The sequence below is a fragment of the Coffea eugenioides genome, chromosome 7 (genome assembly GCF_003713205.1).
Source record: "Coffea eugenioides isolate CCC68of chromosome 7, Ceug_1.0, whole genome shotgun sequence".
In the NCBI taxonomy this organism is placed as follows: Eukaryota; Viridiplantae; Streptophyta; class Magnoliopsida; order Gentianales; family Rubiaceae; genus Coffea; species Coffea eugenioides.
The window spans coordinates 4222771-4243123 of NC_040041.1; the positions used below are offsets into that span (position 1 = coordinate 4222771).

Consider the following 20353-nt stretch of genomic DNA (forward strand, 5'->3'; position numbering starts at 1 on the left):
GAGATTAATGTGCCTGTTTTATCAGACCTTGACCCAACCTTTATATAACATTACAAAAATACTACTTCAATGTTCAAGACCTGTTGTACATTCATAAACATATTTTCAAACGAAAATGTACATTTTATACACAAATGTGTATGCTTTGCGTTGTCATGTACAATTGAAGTATTGAACTAGCAAAATTTCTCTTTCTTGGGCCCCTGTTTTTTAAACATGGTCCAACACAGAGAGCTTAAGTCCCATGATTCTCCAAGATACATGGAGAGAGCTAGTCAGCAATTACCGTTTGCTAGGAAGCCCGGGATGCCGAGGCTAATATTGACAAGAGCTACAATTACAAAAGCCAAAAAAAAAAAAAAAAACTCCCGCTGGATGTTTGAAGATGACTCTTAAATGCCACAATGGCACTAAAAACTCTCAGATGCAGAGGCTCTTGTTTTCACGAACGTCGCAAATTTCAGCCAGACTCAAACTGAGGGGCAGCAGTTGACATTCAGAAAAACCCCACAATAATGGTTTTGAATCCCTGTCCAAAAATAATCTAGCATTTGACGATTGCTTTCTCATACATTGCTGCTGAGGACACCCTTTAAAAGATCCAAACCTTCAGCTGATATGCTCCGCCTTCTTTGCGTTTTAGGAATTTCAATACGAGGGGGTGGATCAGGAGAGAAGCACACCACAAGAACAGTTAGATTATCACATGAATTGCGCTTGAGTGCCTCCCTGACGAGCTCCTTAGAGCACCTCTCAGGATCATTGTGCAGCATTAGCTCCTTCCTTGTGATTGTGACAGCACATTGGCTGCTCATAACGTCCCATAAGCCATCACATCCAATTATCAGAAACTCGTCTTCTTCCGTTAAGACCACCTCCTTCAACTCTGGCTCTGAGCTCAAGGGAAAACTTGATCCTTTGGAACCTTTCAAGTGCCAATCTCCTAGAGAACGTGATACTGATAGTTGGCCATTTAGATAACCATCATAAATGACCCCACCTAGTTTCTCGATTCTAATTTTTTCAGAGGTGGAGTTGGGCTTGTGGTCTGTTGACAGTTCAACTGCTCTTCCTCGTTTTCCCAACACTGCTCTCGAGTCCCCAGCATTAGCAACCAGCATTGTCCTGTCAAAGCATTGAATAAACCGCTATGTTGAAAACTTCTTTAAGATCCACTTCTAAGATAAATGAGTGAATTATTAGCATATATGTCCTGCATTCTCTCAAAGTCCGACCATGCAAAAAGCACAAGAAACAACTCGTGTCACAATGGGTACTTAATACACCACTCCATGTACAATTAAAAAGATTCACTATTTCGAAAGCTAAACTGTCCACTTGCTGACTGATTTCTTTATCCATCCTCTCTCCTCTTCTCCAATTGTTCTAGCCAGTCTATTCATTCTTAAAGCCCACTAGTCAACTAGTCTATGGATTTCACATCTATTTCCAAAAGCAACAATTACCGAAAAACCACTAGTTGTCACCATTTTTATCAATTAATTCAGCTTCAATGCACACATATTACAGGATAGTGGCACTACTCAAAATTAGTTAGATTTCTTACCGTCCTAACACTAGGGCAGTCAAAGCAGTGGTGCCAGAGGTTCTGTCAACAGTTTTAGCATCTGCTAGTGCATGATCAGCTTTAACAAAAGCATTCCGGATAGCCCTTTTTACCACAGATGGGAAATATGAATCCTCAACAATGAAGTTAAGGATGTTCTTCTTAGTAAATGCTGCAGCATCGACACCACAGTGCCCATCAAATACCTGGAAGTCAAGTAATAACCATCCAGCTTAACTTCAGTAAAGCAATGTGGACAGTAATATCAGTAAGAAGTTTCAATTGAGACTTACTGCAAGAAGAATATTAACTCCAATATTGATTAAAATGAGAACCCATGCCCCAAAAAAAAAAAAAAAAAACAGAAAACAAACGAGAACCCATAACATCCAGAACTGGACTGGATCAAAATTAACAAATACATCTGCAGATAGGACCACTACAAAATGGCAAAGGTATCAGGTTAAACATAACTATGCTGGTGTTGTTTCATCAGCCAGAACTCGTCAGCCTAAAACACCAAAGAAATTGATTTCTGCTGAATCTTCCAGACAAAATCAATCATATAGGCTTTGAGACTTGTATGAGACAAATTAAAAGCTGAATTGAGTAACACACCCCATAAAAGGCTCCAGTAGGTGGGATATCCAAAGCCGCACTAACATGTTCGTGTAGATTATCGACACAGATAAACTCATCCTCCATAAACTCTTTTGGTCCCTTCTCAGAGCAGCTTCCTGATCGAAAAACAGGTGAAAATTCTGGATTCTCACCTGATATTGTTACTCGACCAGTAAGTCCATTGTGTAATTCCTAGTTTTTAGAGCACATCAAGGAATTAGTGGAACTCGTATTTCAGAAAACAAATTACAGAAGATACACGTAGTCCAAAATTGGAAGAGAACTCGAAACAAGAAATATGTGAACAAAGAAGATCCATCGATTGTTAGACACCTCCTCTGAGATTCAATAAAGTGCATCTTGCAGTCCAGATCATTATCCTCCTCACTAAATCAGTTCATTTAGCAAAAATACATGGTAATTTGGATTTCAAATGAGTAAACCTCTGTACAAGTATCACCTGCATCTTTCAGATTTATAGTGTTATAACAAAGTTCGTTCAATTAACAGGCTACAGAACTCACGAGGATTTCATCACCATATGTCATCAAGGGCTAAAATCACAACACATAGGGCCGCTAAATTGTCTTGTCGTCAAAGATCTAAACTTTGAACTAAGTGAAATTTGTGAGTGTGTAATTGTAACAATTCACCCAAATGCCTAGAAGATCATATTTAGAAGGAGTAGGCAAGCATATGCCACCTGAATCAGGATATCGGAAATTCTAGATAAATCAGGGAATCGCATAATACAAAGGCAAATATTAGGAACTAGTATCACATTAAGATTGAGACCGGCTCACCAAAGCAGGGGTGCCCGCCAAGATTGCTTGACTGATAGAATGCCTAATAACAGGGAGATTTCTTGGTGGTTTCCCTGCCTTTGCCAGGCTCTGATCATCCAATTCCTCCTCCTTATGACTTTCATTTTCAGTTACAGATGCATTTTTCTCCCTGAACCCGTTATCCAATTCACCATGACCCGTGCCTGGAGCCATATCTCCTCTAAAAAGTAACTAATTCAGTCCATACTTTTCTTGATAACGTTGTACTGAAAATAGTTAATACAACTCGACATAGAATTCACCAAAAAGCTACAATAACACATGGATGGCTGTATAAATAAGTATTTTTTGATACTAACTCAAGTATATCACTCTGTTTAACGAGTATATCTTTTTCCCCATAGATTTTACTATAGGCCATAGAAGATGCCCACATGACAAGACTTAAACTTTCATAGATTTCTGAGTAGAATACACAAAACCCAATTGAAAATTTATAACAATTCCCCAAAAAACAAAAAAAATTTAGCAGAAAAACACAATCTCTTCTTATTGATGACAAGGAAAAATACCCAAAAAAAAAGAAAGAAAAAGAACTAGAATTGAAAAACAACAGAGATGAACAAGAGCATGGAAGTGAAGAGAAGATTGAATGAGTAATGGTAGAAGTACTAACATTGGCAAGTGGAAAAGGGAGGGCGGTTTGTTCGGGAATGGTAATAATCAATGGGCTCCGAGGGAAATGGCGACCCCAAGTTCGAGCTTTGACGACCGTTTTTGTAGGTGGTGGGAAAATAATAGAAATTTGGTGGGAGATCTATTTAACCGACTTGTGGGTCGTCCCTTTAGTGCCATGTGGCAGGCAGATTAGTGATTTGACCGCTTGGCTTTTTGTTTCTGATCAGTGCATTAATAATTGGATTTACCAATAAAGTAAAAAAAGCCAAGTTAGAACTTCTCATTTTGTGTTTTGTCAACTCTTTCCAACAGTTGACAGTTATATATAACCATCACATATTGAAGTTATTGAAATATGTCCTCAACATGACATGAGATTAACGAATGATTATGGATTATTAATTCAATTTTCAAGTCATTTTCTTTTTCATTTGCCTTTTATTGCAATTGTTGCGAGAGTAAAATCAAATAACATCATACGGGTAGTAGTGTAGTAATTATAGATACAAAGAATCATATGGTCATATTAATTCATCCTGTTAAAAAATACAGAATAACTTTTTTTGGTACAATCCAAATTTTTCACTCATTGGACATCAATTTATTTTTACAAAAATTACTCATGACAAGTGACAAATATATGGGAGAAGGGATTGATTGGATGGTACAGGAGGAGCGAACATAAGTAGGAAATCTTGGACTAAAAAGTGACAATATACTAATTTATTCCTTTTGTTCTTGACAATTTCACGAAGACAAGTGACGGTTATACCAACATTTCCCTTTCCCAGTCTTGCCAATTTCACGGTGCTACAATTGCAAACAAAAGCTGTGAGTCAAAGTGATTAAACTTATGTAGCAAATTTTAAATTATTACCCTTTGGTTTTCTTCTTTTTTTTTTTCCGACAAATATAATAGTAGTTTCGTTTTTCACAAGTTATGGATAATTATTAATTATCCTATCTCTTGTGTACTGAAATCCTCTCCTCACAACCATAATTGATGTAACCTTTGGTTGACTAGCAAATGTTATAATAATAGGAGTGATATCAAAGATTAAAGCAGCATCATTAGCTCATTTTGTCCATGTCTGAATTAGTCACAAAATGAGACGCTGCCAGGTTGTCAAAAAGCAATGCCGACAGATGCATTTCTGCCTGAATTGCACGTTGCAGTTTGGTATGCAAGTGTTAATCTATGAACCAATAATGACATAAATGGAATAATCAGTTGTAAACCCTATTTTTAAGTACCGAAATTACTTAAAACATACTAATAATGCCTTGTCTACATACCCAAAATAAATCTTGAATATGCAAATTAGCTTAATTGGGTATTTATATTCCGGCTGCTAACATTACAATCTTAATTAACTCGATAAACCCTTGCAACATGAGAAAGTGACATGACAATAGCTTTGGTTTAAAAAATAATAATAATAAAAAAGAACCTACCGTCAATAAAATCTGTGGTTGTGCAAGTGCCAAATGCCAATCAAGAAAGGGCATGCTAATTATACTCTTTTTTTTTTTTTAAACAGTCGGCAATAGTTTACTTTACATCTACTCCTACTCTTATTCTAACTTATTTTTATGAGGGGACTCAATTTGGCCAATAGAGAGATCGACGAAAACTGAATCAACATCGAATCAAACAGATGCACAACACACCTGTCTGAAATTTTTAGAAAGCCGCTTAATGTGTCAAACCTTGCTTCCCACCCTCCAAGTCCATTGGCCACTGGGGGTTGCATCTTGCATGCTCATTATGCTTTTCAGGTTAAAAAAATCAGGAATGTGTTTCACATGATAAAATAAAAAATTAATTAAAATTGTATAGTGTACTGTAAGTGGTCCAAATGACGCATTGAATTTCTCTCCTAGGCCCCTGCGCATGAAGAAAGAACCCCATTTCCTGCTGCGGCCCCGAAATTGCTCTGGTTTCACGGGAGCTGTCATCTTGGACCTGGGACAATCTTTACTGGACCCTTGGGAAGTTTCACTTGTACAAATGTCCAATATACATTGTCGGACCAATTTGGAGCTTGTCTTGTTTTGTGAAAGACTTGCAAGAACAGCTAAAAAATTTTCAAGAGAAAAGGATTGCCAAAGCTAAAAATATCTTGATTGCCAAAAGTACAAGTCCAAGAAGACCATTTTCTAGCAAATACTTGTTCATGTGAATAGAGAGATCTTCATGATTGGTTTAGAATAGAATAAATTCCACTCTTGAAACATGTAGTACTCTTAAAGACTATTTGGTTTATTAATACCAAACTGCGCAAATGGATCTTTTTTTTTTTTCTTTGGGTCAAAAGCGCAAATGGATCTTGAGCCTCAAAGCTTGTCGCTACATAAATAAGTTATCCTATAATAATATCCATCACTTGACAAGTATATTACATTCACTTTAATGTGTAAATTTACGGCCGAAAAACATGGCATGTCATCTTATTTATATCAATCTCCATCAAACCTCCATTATCTTCCAAAAACTTGTTTAAGGTACTAAAAAAGATGTGGCTGCACATAATCAAATGACAGCCAACGGACCCCTCATGGAGGACTTTTCTCTTGCTGTCCAACTAGCATTATACTCCTAGTCCTAGACTAGATTGGCAAAATCTCGGTTACAAGTCATCCACATTTTTCTTGTGCATCCAGAGTCACCCACATTTCTTTGTTGGTGTGTTTAGTAGTCCACTACCAAACACGTCTGCGTCTACACGGACAGCAAACGCATGCGCCATCCCGGAGCCACCAGCAACAGTGACAATCATCCCAGACTGGTACCAGTGAAAAAAGTGGGGTTTCATGAGCCATAGATGAATTGTTATGGTGACAAATCTCTAGAAGTCTTTTAAAGGCAAACCCGTACAACCATCATTATGGAGTAGCTCTTTTTGACATAGAATTGTTTTGGTTGTCCAATTGGTGGAAGTGGGAAAAAAAGTGTGAAAAGTGGAATCCCAGCTTCTTCCAGTGCTACTTTTTGTTTCTGTCCATTTGTCATGACGCTTTCACGGGTCGAAGTGGAGGAAGAGTAACGCCCCAATATGTAAGCTTCTTTTCTGTGACCCTTGTTGATGCATTAGATGTTCAATCTTCTAAAGTTGGATTTTGCATGCTATTTTTTTATCTGAAACCTCTTTCATAGTCCAGGTTCTACCAGCCTTATGTCCCTTTTTTATATTGCTTCCTGGTCTTTGTGTTTTTATTGCTTTAATAAGGAATGCAAAATGGGTCTCGCAGGAACGTTCTCATTTTCACAAGAATGGAACCCAAAATGAGTTTTTATGTATATGAATTTGCTTCATGATTAGATAAAATTACGGCCTTTACTTAGAATAGGCTCATATTTCTTCTTTTTCATGGCATTCTTCCTTGCGAATTTTCATACTGTCATGGAAGTTAGTTTTACTTGATTTTCTTGTAAATTGTTGATTATCAGTGGAAAACCATTTTTAAAGTTAAACCCAGAGTTTTATTAACTCTTTTGCATCTTATTTCGTTATCCATGCATAACAAGGCGAGTTAGTTGCACCTAAAATTTTAGTTCTTTTGTATCTTATTTTATTTTTTGTGCATAACAGGGAGAGTTCAGCAGTTATGACTACGTCCATAGGCATGAAACTTTTCATGGTAATGGTGTTAATGCTTTCTGGCAATGGACAATTTTCAAAAGGGTTTGATACAAATGTGTCGGGAAGACCTGATGTTTTGAACATTGGGTCTATCCTAACATTGAATTCTGTTATTGGCAAAGTTGCAAAAGTTGCTATAGATGCTGCAGTAGAAGATGTGAACTCCAATCCAGCAGTTCTTCGAGGAACCAAGCTGAATATTACAACTCTTGACAGCAACTATAGTGGATTTTTGGGGATAGTCGAGGGTAAACACATTGCTCTTCTATGTTGCCCTTTTATACCTAATAAATATCAATTCCATGTTGAGAATGAGTTCTTCTGCAGTCAATTATTTGTCTTCTGGTCTTAAGCTAGTTAGAATCTAGTAAATCTCTATTTCACGAATTATTGCAGCTATTCGCTTCATGGAGACTCAAACAATGGCCATCATTGGCCCCCAATCTTCAGTTATAGCTCATGTGATATCCCACATTGCAAATGAGCTCCAAGTTCCTATGTTGTCTTATGCTGCAACGGACCCTACCCTTTCTTCACTTGAGTATCCGTTCTTTGTTAGGACCTCACCAAATGATCTGTTCCAGATGGCTGCAATAGCAGAACTAGTTGAATATTATGGATGGAGAGAGGTAATAGCAATCTATATTGATGATGATTTCGGAAGGAATGGAATAATTGCATTAGCAGATCAACTGGCAGCAAGACGTTGTCGGATCTCTTACAAAGCACCTTTCACCGCTGATGCCACCATCTCAGACATCAGGGATGTGCTGGTGCAGGTAGCCTTAACAGAGTCTCGCATTCTTGTTGTACACACTTATCCTAACAGTGGTTTAGATGTATTTTCGGTGGCGCAATCTCTAGGGATGATGGACTCTGGATTTGTGTGGTTTGCTACAACTTGGCTGACAACCATATTGGATATCAAAAACCACTTTGCTTCAGAGGCATTTAACAACATACAAGGGGTTATCACGCTGCGTATACACACACCAGAATCACAAAAGAAAAGGGACTTCATCTCTAGGTGGACTAACTTGACAAAAAAAGTGTCAGCTCGTAGTCCTATAGGGATGAATACTTATGCTCTCTATGCCTATGATACAGTTTGGCTGCTTGCTCATGCCATTGATGCTTTTTTTGAGAAGGGTGGAAACCTATCATTCTCCTATTATTCAAGGTTGGGTGAAATGAGTGGAGGGAGCCTGCATCTAAATTCCATGAGTATATTTAACGGAGGCAAATTACTGCTTGACAGATTATTACAAATCAATATGACTGGGGTAACGGGAATGTATGGTTTCACTTCAGATAGGAACCTCATTCGCCCAGCCTGTGAAGTCATTAATGTGATTGGAACAGGATTGAGGAGAATAGGTTTTTGGTCTAATTATTCTGGATTGTCAATTGCTCCTCCGGAAACACTTTATACAAAACCGCCAAACCGTTCTAGTTCAAATCAACAACTGTATAATGTGGTGTGGCCTGGACAAACAACTCAGAAACCTCGTGGCTGGGTTTTCCCTGACAATGGAAGGGAAATGAAGATTGGAGTCCCAAACCGAGCAAGTTTTCGTGAATTTGTTCAAGAGGTACCTGGCGCTGATACGTTCAAAGGATACTGCATTGATGTTTTTACTGCAGCCCTTAACTTGTTGCCATATGGTGTCCCTTATAAACTAGTGGCATATGGGGATGGTCGTACTAACCCAAGTGGCACAGAACTTGTGAGGTTGATCACTGCTGGGGTCAGTACAAAGTTTAAAAGTTTCCACATTTAATTACAATACGCTTTGACTCTCTAAAATTCTATGTTCTCTCTTCTTCCTCACAGGTTTATGATGCTGCTGTTGGCGATATTGCAATAACCACCAACCGTACGAGGATGGTGGATTTTACTCAGCCATATATTGAGTCTGGTTTAGTGGTGGTCGCACCAGTAAGGAAGTCGAATTCTAATGCTTGGGCCTTCCTGAGGCCATTTACTCCTCAAATGTGGGCTGTTACTGCAATATTTTTTCTCATTGTGGGAGCTGTTGTTTGGATTTTGGAGCATAGGATGAATGATGAATTTCGTGGACCTCCCAGAAAGCAAGTTGTGACTATCCTATGGTGTGTACTGCTGGATAGTTTTGCATTTCTTAATAGTATAATCTGAAAGACTTGTCAACCCACGTTGGTTCTCTTTTATTTGAGTAGTTCCCTAGTTCACTTTCAGAGGGGCCAAGGAAAGCTATTCACTAGGTGTAGAAGATCAGTTAATTACCTTTTTTGAATTGAAAGGAAACTACATTCCTCTAAAGTAGCCACTGATTCAATCTATTTACTTCTTCTATGATAAGGTCTAGTTGCCAAGCTTCCAGCTCTGGTGTAAATTTTTTTTTCCCTGATTGTTCTTTTCTTTGCAGGTTCAGCCTTTCAACTCTATTTTTTTCCCATAGTAAGTGCTCTGGCTCTGCTTTGGTAGTCTGGTGTATTTGGCAGCCAAGCAAAATAACTAATCATCTAATTTTTCTGGCATCTGCAGGAGAAAATACTGTGAGCACCCTTGGTCGCGTTGTTCTTGTTTTCTGGCTGTTTGTGGTCCTTATAATCAACTCTAGTTACACTGCTAGCCTTACGTCTATCCTTACAGTTCAGCAACTTTTTTCACCAATTAAGGGAATTGAAAGTTTAATAAGTAGCGAAGATCGCATTGGCTACCAACTGGGCTCTTTTTCCCGTGATTATCTCATTGAGGAGGTCGGCATACATGAGTCCAGACTTGTCCCTCTTAATATGCCAGAAGACTATGTAAAAGCCTTGAAAGATGGCCCCAGGAATGGTGGAGTCGCTGCTGTGATCGATGAGCGTGCCTATATAGAACTCTTTCTCTCAACTCAATGCGAATTTAGCATTGTTGGTCAAGAGTTCACCAAAAATGGATGGGGATTTGTAAGTATATCTGTGAACAACACTTTTTCTTCTACTTTTGCTCCATAGGAACAGCAATTTCAATCAATTAATCGGTAAAAAGCATTGGGCGTCCATTACTGCTGTTTTTTTTTCAGTACATATCCATTTTCTGATATATTAGCTGTGAGCTCAATGGACTGAGAAATTGTCACTGTGGAATTGCACCTTGTCACCCATTATTTGATCCTTACCTGCGTGCTAATTTATAAACTTCTAGGGTACTGCTTTCTGTCTGTTTTTGCTGCATGCAATCGTATTATTCTAACATTATCCATCATATAGAAAGAATGACTGCATTCAAAAAAAATTTCAAGTCTTTTTGACTTCTTAAATTTGGCATGGAAGGATATGACTGTTACATATTTGTATAATCAGTCATTTACCAAGATGTCAAGTGAGATAACATCTATTGTCAACAGGGTGAATAGCAACCAAATATTGCAGATTATTTTCTTGAGATGGCTAAGAATGGTACTAACTACCAATTTTTCTGCTTCTGGCAAGGCCTTCCCAAGGGACTCTCCTCTGGCTCTTGACATGTCCACGGCAATTCTGAAGTTGTCAGAGAGCGGTGAACTCCAGCAGATCCATGACAAATGGCTGCAGAGAAGTGCCTGCAGTTCACAAAGTACAAAGCTTGTCGTGGACAGACTTCAACTGGGAAGCTTTTCAGGCCTCTTTTTTGTTTGTGGATTAGCATGCCTACTTGCTCTGCTTGTATATTTCATACTCATAGTACGCCAGTTCTTGCGTTACCACTCTGAGCCTGAGTCAGAATCATCGGGTCAAAGCTCGCGCTCAGCACGAATCCAGACATTCCTTTCGTTTGTTGATGAGAAGGAAGAATCAGTTAGAGCCCGATCCAAGCGAAGGCATCTGGAGGGGGTCTCGAATTTAAGTAACTATGAAAACACAGCTGAAAATGGTTCTTCTAAGAGATACCGTACAGAAATGTTGTCAAATAGAAGCGTCAGCTTTGGCGATTTAGACTAAAAGTGTGTGGGTATTTTGTGGATTCTTGCCTTGCTTTCTGTCACAGTGTCACCCCATGATGCTTGCTCCTTTGCTAGTTTAAACTGTAATTATGTGTACCTTGGTGCGGTGTTTTAGAAATCGAATTCTGGAAGAATGTGTCATCTGGAGCTCAGGTAACAGCTTTAACATAATGAAAAGAATAGAACAGGATTGTTTTTCCATCGTCCCGTAAATGATGAAAGTTTTCTAATCATTGCTGGCAGCTATGCAGCCATTTCATATTTCAAGTCTCTTAACTTTGACAACAATAACTACGCTCTGGCAATATAAAATTATACGACCAAATTAAAGCCAGAAGCTAAATCAGAGGGCAAATTGAGCACATTCACTAAAATCGATTTACAGGGTTGTCCTGACATTATCTATTGATTACCAGAGTAACATACAGGTAAATCAAACTCCATTTGCCCAAAACACACAAGCATCTCTTCTCCCGCATAAACAAATTATTATAAGGGTAAGAAGACAAAACTGAGAAAAGGGTTCCTTGTTGAACACCTAATGATCAGGGAGAGTTAAAATACAAGTTTAAAGAAAAATCAGCCAAGGAACAAAAAAAGAGAAAGCAATGAAATTAGGTGAACATCATTAATTATATAACCTGGTAGTAATATTTACATAGTTATCGTGTATAAATTTCGTTTAATCATATTTACACGCATCATATTACAGCAGAGTGTTAAAAAACTAGACCATAACTGGGTTATTGTCTGTCACAAATTACTGCACACTGCATTTGAAGTACTTGATAAAACATTCTTCTTCTTTGCAATACATGCTCATCACTCTGTATACTTCAATCAATAGTTTAGGAAATCGACTAGCAAAATACTCGTCATAACCTTCTGGTACTGACCCCAAAATCTCCTGCAAAGAACATCAAGGTTATTATCAAATTCACCATAAAGAGAAAATGCAAGTCAGAACAAGGAAAAAATAACACTTCAGGTGTCAATTAACTTAAAGCAAAAACATCTTTGGCATGTTATATGTATAAATTTCACTTTGTATGTTTAACTAGCTCCATCAATGACTACCACATAGATGCAGATTTAGATCACTCTTCAACGGATGATTTTTGGGTGTTTTTTAAATTTAAAATTTTATTGGGGTACTAGAGGAACCACACAGGTCAGCTAAAACATTTGTAATTGCATCATTATTCTCGAAAGTAGTATTTGCACAATGCATTATCATCTTTGTGTGCAATCATCCGGGTGAATACAATCAAACATTGTATCTGCCAAGGATGCGAACAAGATATTGTTATAATAGCCACCCAATCATAGATGCAATATCCAAATAATGATGTACAGGATGACATCTGTACTACTAGGAAACTTTGCATACTCATGGGATATGCAATGCTGTACCTCCTATCTTACACATTTTAAACAAAGTCCAGCTCATCAGTCTACCTACTTTAAATTCTGTGATCAAATAACACTTTTTTACCAAAGGTGCTGATGGTAGAAAAGAACTTCCAGCAGAATATAATTAATAAAAATTAACTAAAAAATTCCTAGCAAAGTTAAAATGTAAAAGCACCTGAATTTCCATGGGGAGCTCTCTATAATGATTCAACTTGTTACGCATGACCCGCAATAAGTCACGAACACTGTCATACTTATACCGCCTGTAGCAGCCAATATTATATAAGAATGCAGGTTCCAATTTTTCATCCCATTTTCCACCCAGAGCTATTGGTGCAGTAGCTTCTATTGCTTTTAATAGCTCAGAATCGGTTTCCCTATCTTCCAGTTCTACCCTATCACTTGTATCACGAAGAAATGACAATCGCAGGTCAGCACTCCAAAACAATGGATGTGCTAGAACCTCTACTGCTTTTGGTCTGAATACAAGAAGAAAACAAGAGAGAAAGAAATAATTCAGCAACCGAAATGTTAGGATAGTATCTAAAAAAAGTTCCAAAAATTGGATAAAATAGATTTCCTACAGATCACAAAGTCAGTGGCCACCTCAACCAAAATCACTGAATCACTATGTAAATAAATTGTCTTTTTTCCAGCTGTCTTGCCCTACAATGCCTCTATTCCATACTTAGAATACTTCAAAATAATTGTTCATGAGTTTGAAACAAAGCATAGATTTCCAATTTGATTAGACAGCAAGTTTTCCTAAAATTCTATAGACTATCATAGACAACTGGTTAAACATAATCCTAAGCATGAATCTAGGACCAATCCTTAACAACTGGAAAGGTTGACCGGGCTCAATTACCAGCTTGCAAGGTTACATTTCCTCAAGTGGAACAAGCTCCAGTGAAGAACAATATAAACTTTATTTCCTCTTCTACTTTTCATTTCCATAAAATCAATTTATATCCTTTCATATCTTAAATCAACAATATATTTTAAAACTAGGAAGAATGATATTGTTTCATTTTACTTAGACATCCTTCCTGTGAGGACCCACTCCAGTTGGCAAACTAAACTTCATTCTACCGAAGAAAAAACAATTAAGTAAGGCCTTGTAGCAGTAATGTCCATTACCTCATTTCTGCGTTAGGATTTAACAGATGGGAGAATAAATCCATTGCTTCAGGAATATGTTCGACCAAGAATAGGTCAACTTGGTTCTTTGTGATGTTGACATCACGTTCAAGACGATTTCCAAATGGATGTCTACCACCAGTGATGCAGAAAAATAGAACACAACCTAGACTAAATAAATCAACTGCTCTTGTTTGACGTCCAAGAAGAAGTTGTTCGGGTGCTTGCCATCCTGAACTTCCACAACCTGTAACAAGATATTAATTACATGAGCAAATAAATGAACAGATGATATACTTGAAGCAATGAAATTTAAGGATAGTCACATTGATTCACAATGACAGCCTTGTTGTGAATCACTTACACCAAAGAAAAACCTAAAGAACCAACATCACATGTTGATCTATAGAGCCTCAATCCACAAGTTGTCCAGAATAAGATTAGCAGTCAAGATAACCGGTCGAAGGTGTGATTGCATGCAAATTTACATCATAATAGTTAAGGTGCAACTACTTGCCTGTAGCATGCTGACCCAAGGAAGCCATATCCCCAGTGAGACGTTTGCTAATACCCATATCTGAGAGCTTTGCGCATAAAGATCTATCCTTGATTATCAAAACATTTTGGGGCTTCAGATCTCTATGAATGATTCCTAATTCATGTAGATGTACAAGTCCAGAAACCACATCCCTGTCTTCCGGATTATTTTAGAAAAAGAGCAAAAAAAAAAAAAGAAACAAAAATATATGAGAATAAAGAAAAATATAAACTAAAGCTCCAAAAAGTTGCCAGTAAGGAAAGATACACACAGAAGTGCATTGACATATTATATAACACCTAAGGAGAGTCAAATAATTAAAGATGTCAATTGCCGAGCTTTTTTCAACTACAAAAGCCTTATTCTCTTTCTCTTGAAAAGAAAGCAAAAAGACGAGAGAAAACTCATCACAGAGCATATTTGAACTGTTTTCTGTACACATCACTTGTGCCATTAGCTCGTTAAATCTGATTCAATAGAAATGGAAGACTGCTGTATTGACTATAAATAGCATGCACATCAAAAATGAAAGTGGAAAATGGTCAAAGTTGTGGAATTGACTCATCAAGTATAGTCCAAACAGTTGGCATGATTATGTGGATTCCTAGCATGAGATTGTAGTATTTGCAGACTAAATTCCTTAAGTATCTTTTAAACATTTTTACTGACCTCAATAATTTTAGCAAAATAGGAGAAGGGTAGCCATTTGACTTCCACAACTTGGGATCCTGTATAAAAACCTTCACAGAGTCCAAATGGATTCTGTACTTAGCCATATCCTCGACATCCAAGTTCTTGCTAAAAGCAAGATTTTCGGAAATGTCTGAGAACAAGTGAATAAGATCATCCAAGCTGCAAATACAACGCTCCAGTGCTACATACACAAAATCTTGGTCTTGTTCCACTCCGTACCACCGCACTATGTTTGGATGCCTATCTGATGCAATAAGATTCTGGATCTCTTTAAAGGCAATATCATGATGAGCCCTGACAAGGCGTTTCACAGCAACTGGACGACCTTCATAAATGCCCTCAAGGACAACAGTACCATTGCTCCCTTTTGCAATCTCTTTAGTGGTCACAAATAATTTGCCAATTCTACGTCCCTCCATATTAAAAGTTGGTTGAGAGAGGTTCAACCACATATTCTTATCATCATCATCATGCATATTCGCACTATCTCCATTAGGATGAGTGTCTATGTCCTTTTTCTCTGCACTGCTACCACTCTTTCCAGATTTCCTACTCTTCTTCCTCTTTGAGGGTACAGTTCCTGAACTTGTGTTGCTGGGATTGTCAACCAACATGAATTTTCTTGCAACAAGATGATAAATCACAATTCCAACAGTAACAGCAAAAGGAAATGAAGAAATTGCACCAATCCTTTCGAAGACCACACTTAATCGACCACCAGGAGCAATTTTTAGTTCTTGCACATTCGGCATCTCACCATCTTCTGTCGCTGAAGGCAAAGAAAGTACAAATTCTTCACCACTGATGTCGTGAGAATCTAAAGATTTGCCAACATTTTGTTGTGATGGAAGAAACTCTAGAACTTTGTCAACATTTGGTTGTGAAGGTAGCATAGGTTTTGGTATTGATGTTGGGAGCATTATTTCTCGAGAATGAGCCTCAGGAAGCCCACCACGTCTAAGGAAGGGTTCCAACATGTCATGATTGCGGAAGCGGTAGACAAGAGCCCTAGATTGACATGGCAATGGCATGTTAAACCCGGGTTCAGAAAATCCTGAATTCAGGATAGCTCTGCCAAATGACCTCTCCATTTCTTCACAAAGAAAAGCAGCACCGATTTCAGCCACTGTCATATTCCACAGAACTTTGTTTGAGTTTGGAGCAAAAGATGTCAATGCATAATCTGTTCTAGTGATGTAAAGGGGGAGCTCATCGGCCTTAAGGTCTGTAGATTGAGAAAGTCCAAGTCCTTCAACAGTGCTGTTATGAATAACGGTATTCTCACTGTTGTTCTGCTTTGGGCATGAAGACTCAGGAGTCCTATACGTGTAGATTAGCCTTCCAGTCTTGGCATCAACAAGAAATGCGGTGGTTTTTTTGGAACCAAGTACAATACCACCATCCTCAGCTATCTGGGGTGTTGAACTGATGTACTCCTCAAGAGTCTTTGTGAGTTTCTGGAAAGCACAAGTCAAGACTTATAAAACAACTACAATAAAGGTAGGTAATTATAGAGAAATACATAGAAAAAATGAGCAGATGTAATACCAGAGGATTGGTATCAACACTACTTCCGAAGGACAGCATTGAGCAATGACCGACACACTAGGACTAAGGAATTAATTGTTCACATGGAGAGAACCAAGCCTATAATAAGAACCAGATGCCACTCACATGGATACCTCAGAGTCAGACAGTATCAGAGCAGAATCACTCAGACAGCTCTACAGAGGCGACCAGTTTGGCAAACACTCACAAAACCTGATTTTAGAGAAATTAATCTTTGAGAATAGATTGGAAACCTTACAAATGGGAAGTACCTGTGAACCTCTATAAACAAAATCTTAAGGCATCAAATTTGTGTATACAGTAGTGTAGTGTAAAGAATGTTTTTGACCCAAACTATTACACTATGTATTCTGAACAGAAGAGGCATGTACGAAATCAATCACATTGGCAGACAAAACATGTGATGAGACTATCTTAGCAGATGCCTGAGGCATACTAGCCAAACAAACTGCTTACAGACCCTGTCATCAAATGTTATATAGGCTCTAAGAAATGCTAACTCCTCGACAGTAAGATTTAGAGATATATTATTCAAAATCTGCGACCTCCACATGCACTCACCATATTTAGTATTCACACAAAAGCAGTAATTTAAAGCAGAGATACTTCATTTTAGAGAAAGTGCTATAATTGAATGTACACAGAATATCAGACTCAACATCATATCCATCAAAGTCTTCGAAACAAAATCTTAGAAATGTGATAGTAACAGCATACCAGTTTTCCAAGCCTGTTATGAGCATATAATTCCCAGTCATCCCCCAAATCAATGTAGTAATCGCTTCCTAATCCAGATGTATTTTCTTTATCCTCATCCACTGGAGCCTGATATGATGAATAAATTTCAGATCCTGATTCAAATGACCAGAGTGGTTTCATAGAATCAAGCTCCAACAGAAAAATTGTCCCATCCAGAGCAGCGACTAGTGCAGTATCAGCTTCCCTGATTTAATCAAAGATGAAATCCACATGAATTCTATGGTTCACAGTTAGAGAAGACTTTCATTCAATCAGCACAGCACAAATTCAGATTTTGCACATAAACCTTCTCCATTTTCTCCAGAATGTAAAGAATATCTTCTCATCAGCCTTAACCCAATCAACTAAGGCAATAGTACGCAACAAACAAAGAATCAGAAGGGGTATAAGCAATTATGCAATGCATTCTGAAAAGACACATTCTTGCAGTAAACTTAGCTCAATAAAAAGAGAGGGGGGGGGGGGGGATCCAAAATTTTTAATCTTTAATCATCAGGTTCTTTCAGCTGAAATTCAAGCGTTATTCCAAAACCCCAAATATTTATAACTTTCTGGCAGAAAATATAACTGTCCTGCCAGCAATTCAAGTCCACTCTTTTTTTTAAAATGGGAGCATGCTCTAATTTCATTTACCATTGCCAAAAACATAACAATAAATAAAAGATGGGACTTGTCAACGCCTACATGTACAAGCTAATCACAACAAAAATACTCCTTTAAGCTTGTTTAAAAATGTCGAATCAGCTACTTAAATTTTGACAGCCAATTTCACAAAAAAAACAACATAATTCTACGCTCACATAAATAAGGAAAAACAAATACGGAAATAATAAAAAGTTAGCACAAAAACTGACTTGGAATCAGACAATAGAGACCGTTTGCCTGGGGTCCGGGGTGGATTTAACCCATTCAAATTTTTTCTCCCAGTTATGCTTTTGTACGCGTCCAAAGAATCGGCAGCGAACCCAGAAAAAATGAAAACCGATGCTAAAAAACAAATCAGAAGAAGCACTGAAGAGAACTTCATCGGCGATGTCAAAACTTGAAAGAGAACAAATCGGGTCAAAATATCGTCGGGGGCAAGAGCTTCACATAATTTATGAGGAATAATCAAGGAGGTAGATTAAGGAGGAGGAAATCTACGGAAAGGAAAATGATAGGCGGAAGAAAACGGATATTCCAAGCTTCCGAGAATAGCATTAAACGCGATGGATTTCTCGGAGTCCGACGTCGAGGAGGTGGTGGTGGTGGTGGAATTCAGACTATTCAGTGGTTCTCTTGCCCAGCCTGCCTAGTTGTTCCTTAAGACTGATGTAGTCAAACTTTTGATCGTGGGTTGTCGTCGATTAGTAGGACTTGAATCGTTTTGATTGGTTGCATTCAAATCACGCATTTGAACTTTCAATTGGATAATATTTTCCTTTTTTCACTTTTCTTTTATTGCGGGACAATTTGCTGAAAAATTCCCTTCACGTTTTCAAGTCTGTTAAACCTTACTGAATTATTTCAACAAAGAAAAAAAATAGAACTATATATAAAGTTCTTCCTCCGGATAAATAAAAAGTTGATATTTTTGAAGGAATTAAAAAGTGAACTTGATTCAATTTGGTGTTTCTAGTGAAAGTATTAACCAAGCTGCGTCCATATGTACCCTCGAAAAAAAAAAAAAAAAAAAAACTACGTCCATATGTGTAAAGCTTTAGTAAGGTTTTGTATTCTTAACTCTATTGTCAACTAAGATTTCTTTTTCACAATTGGCATCCTTCCTTCTTTTTTCTTTTTTTAACTCACTTCACATGTCACGAAACGAGATGCAATCTTTAAGTGAGGTGATAAGATTCCCAATGTTGAGGGTTATATATTTCTTACACTGCAAAAAACAAAAAATAATGCACAAGATACTAGAGGTGTGTTGGCAAGCCAAACTACTTAGGAGTGATCAAACGCTATGCTCGACCTCGATTTGACTGAGTTTTAATTTGAGTTCGAGTTACTCCGTGCATATAATGAATCGCGTCTCAATATCAGCATTTGGTCCTCGAGTGCTTAGTAAGCCTAATTTAGCTATATTATTAAACAAAATAATGCACAAGATACTAGAGGTGTGTTGGCAAGCCAAACTACTTGGGAGTAATCAAAGGCTATGCTCGAACTCGATTTGATCGAGTTTTAATTTGAATTCGAGTTATTCCGTGCGTATAATGAATCACGTCTCAATATCAGCATTTGGCACTCGAGTGCTTAGTAAGCCTAATTTAGCTATATTATTTATATAATATGTATATATATTAATCGTGAAATGACTATCATGGATTCATGTTTTAATAAAAATCTCGAGTCAAACTCCAATTTAATTACGACTATCTCAAGTTGAGCTTGACTTTAATATTAAGTACTTGTTCGGGCTCAAACTCAAGATCGAGCAGCATCGATATTGATCGAAGCTAAACTTGAGTATAGTGCTACTTGATTTCAACTTGACTCGATACTGCCCCTATGCGACACCATATATGCAATATTTGTGTTTAATCATGTCAAGTATAATTGCACTAATGCTCATCATCCATTGTGAATGATTTAGTGAAAGGTTGGTTTGAGTGTTAATATTAAAGGAATTATAAATAGGAGGTCTCAAATTCAAAATCTTCTATTTACAAAAAAATTTGTGAATGATTAGTTTTATATACAACAAAACATTTTCTTGGTAAAAAAAAATTTAGATTTCGACTTTGATCACCACGATTGATCAAAGGCATGACTCATAGTATAAATTACCACCATGGATCAAGACATATCTTACAGTCATAAGTTGCTTACCGATTACTCATCAACAAAAACAAATTACTCATAAAGTAGTTGGTAACCAAAAGAGATTTAAGATTCTTCATGGATGTAAGTTAATAGATCAAATCCCTTGACCTGATTCTAAATCCATGATTTTTTGGAATAATTTCACAGGTGGTTCAGTTTCCAAATTCCCCCTTGACTCATTTGAA

At 37.5% G+C, this 20353-nt stretch overlaps 3 protein-coding genes across 3 annotated transcripts; 1 reads left to right on the plus strand and 2 right to left on the minus strand.

Annotated features, from left to right (window-relative positions):
- Positions 1–25: 25 nt before the first annotated feature.
- On the minus strand, positions 26–3711 carry LOC113778306 (probable protein phosphatase 2C 47). Its single transcript, XM_027323665.1, has 5 exons — positions 3650–3711; positions 2992–3193; positions 2186–2380; positions 1568–1773; positions 26–1125 (listed from the first exon to the last, which is right to left on the minus strand). Exons 2-5 carry the CDS (start codon positions 3184–3186, stop codon positions 567–569), a joined length of 1155 nt encoding a protein of 384 aa, XP_027179466.1. The 5' UTR covers positions 3187–3193; positions 3650–3711; the 3' UTR covers positions 26–566.
- A 2602-nt stretch (positions 3712–6313) lies between these two features.
- LOC113777513 (glutamate receptor 3.6) lies at positions 6314–11446 on the plus strand. Its single transcript, XM_027322626.1, has 7 exons — positions 6314–6709; positions 7245–7543; positions 7692–9043; positions 9130–9407; positions 9704–9735; positions 9823–10229; positions 10755–11446. Coding segments are annotated over exons 1-7 (2859 nt in total). The 5' UTR covers positions 6314–6707; the 3' UTR covers positions 11244–11446.
- Positions 11447–11869: 423 nt separating this feature from the next.
- Positions 11870–18649, minus strand: LOC113778359 (serine/threonine-protein kinase/endoribonuclease IRE1a). The gene is made up of 7 exons (XM_027323747.1): positions 18212–18649; positions 17316–17541; positions 15006–16486; positions 14316–14488; positions 13799–14045; positions 12834–13137; positions 11870–12152 (listed from the first exon to the last, which is right to left on the minus strand). Exons 1-7 carry the CDS (start codon positions 18382–18384, stop codon positions 12006–12008), a joined length of 2751 nt encoding a protein of 916 aa, XP_027179548.1. The 5' UTR covers positions 18385–18649; the 3' UTR covers positions 11870–12005.
- Between the last annotated feature and the right edge of the window lie 1704 nt (positions 18650–20353).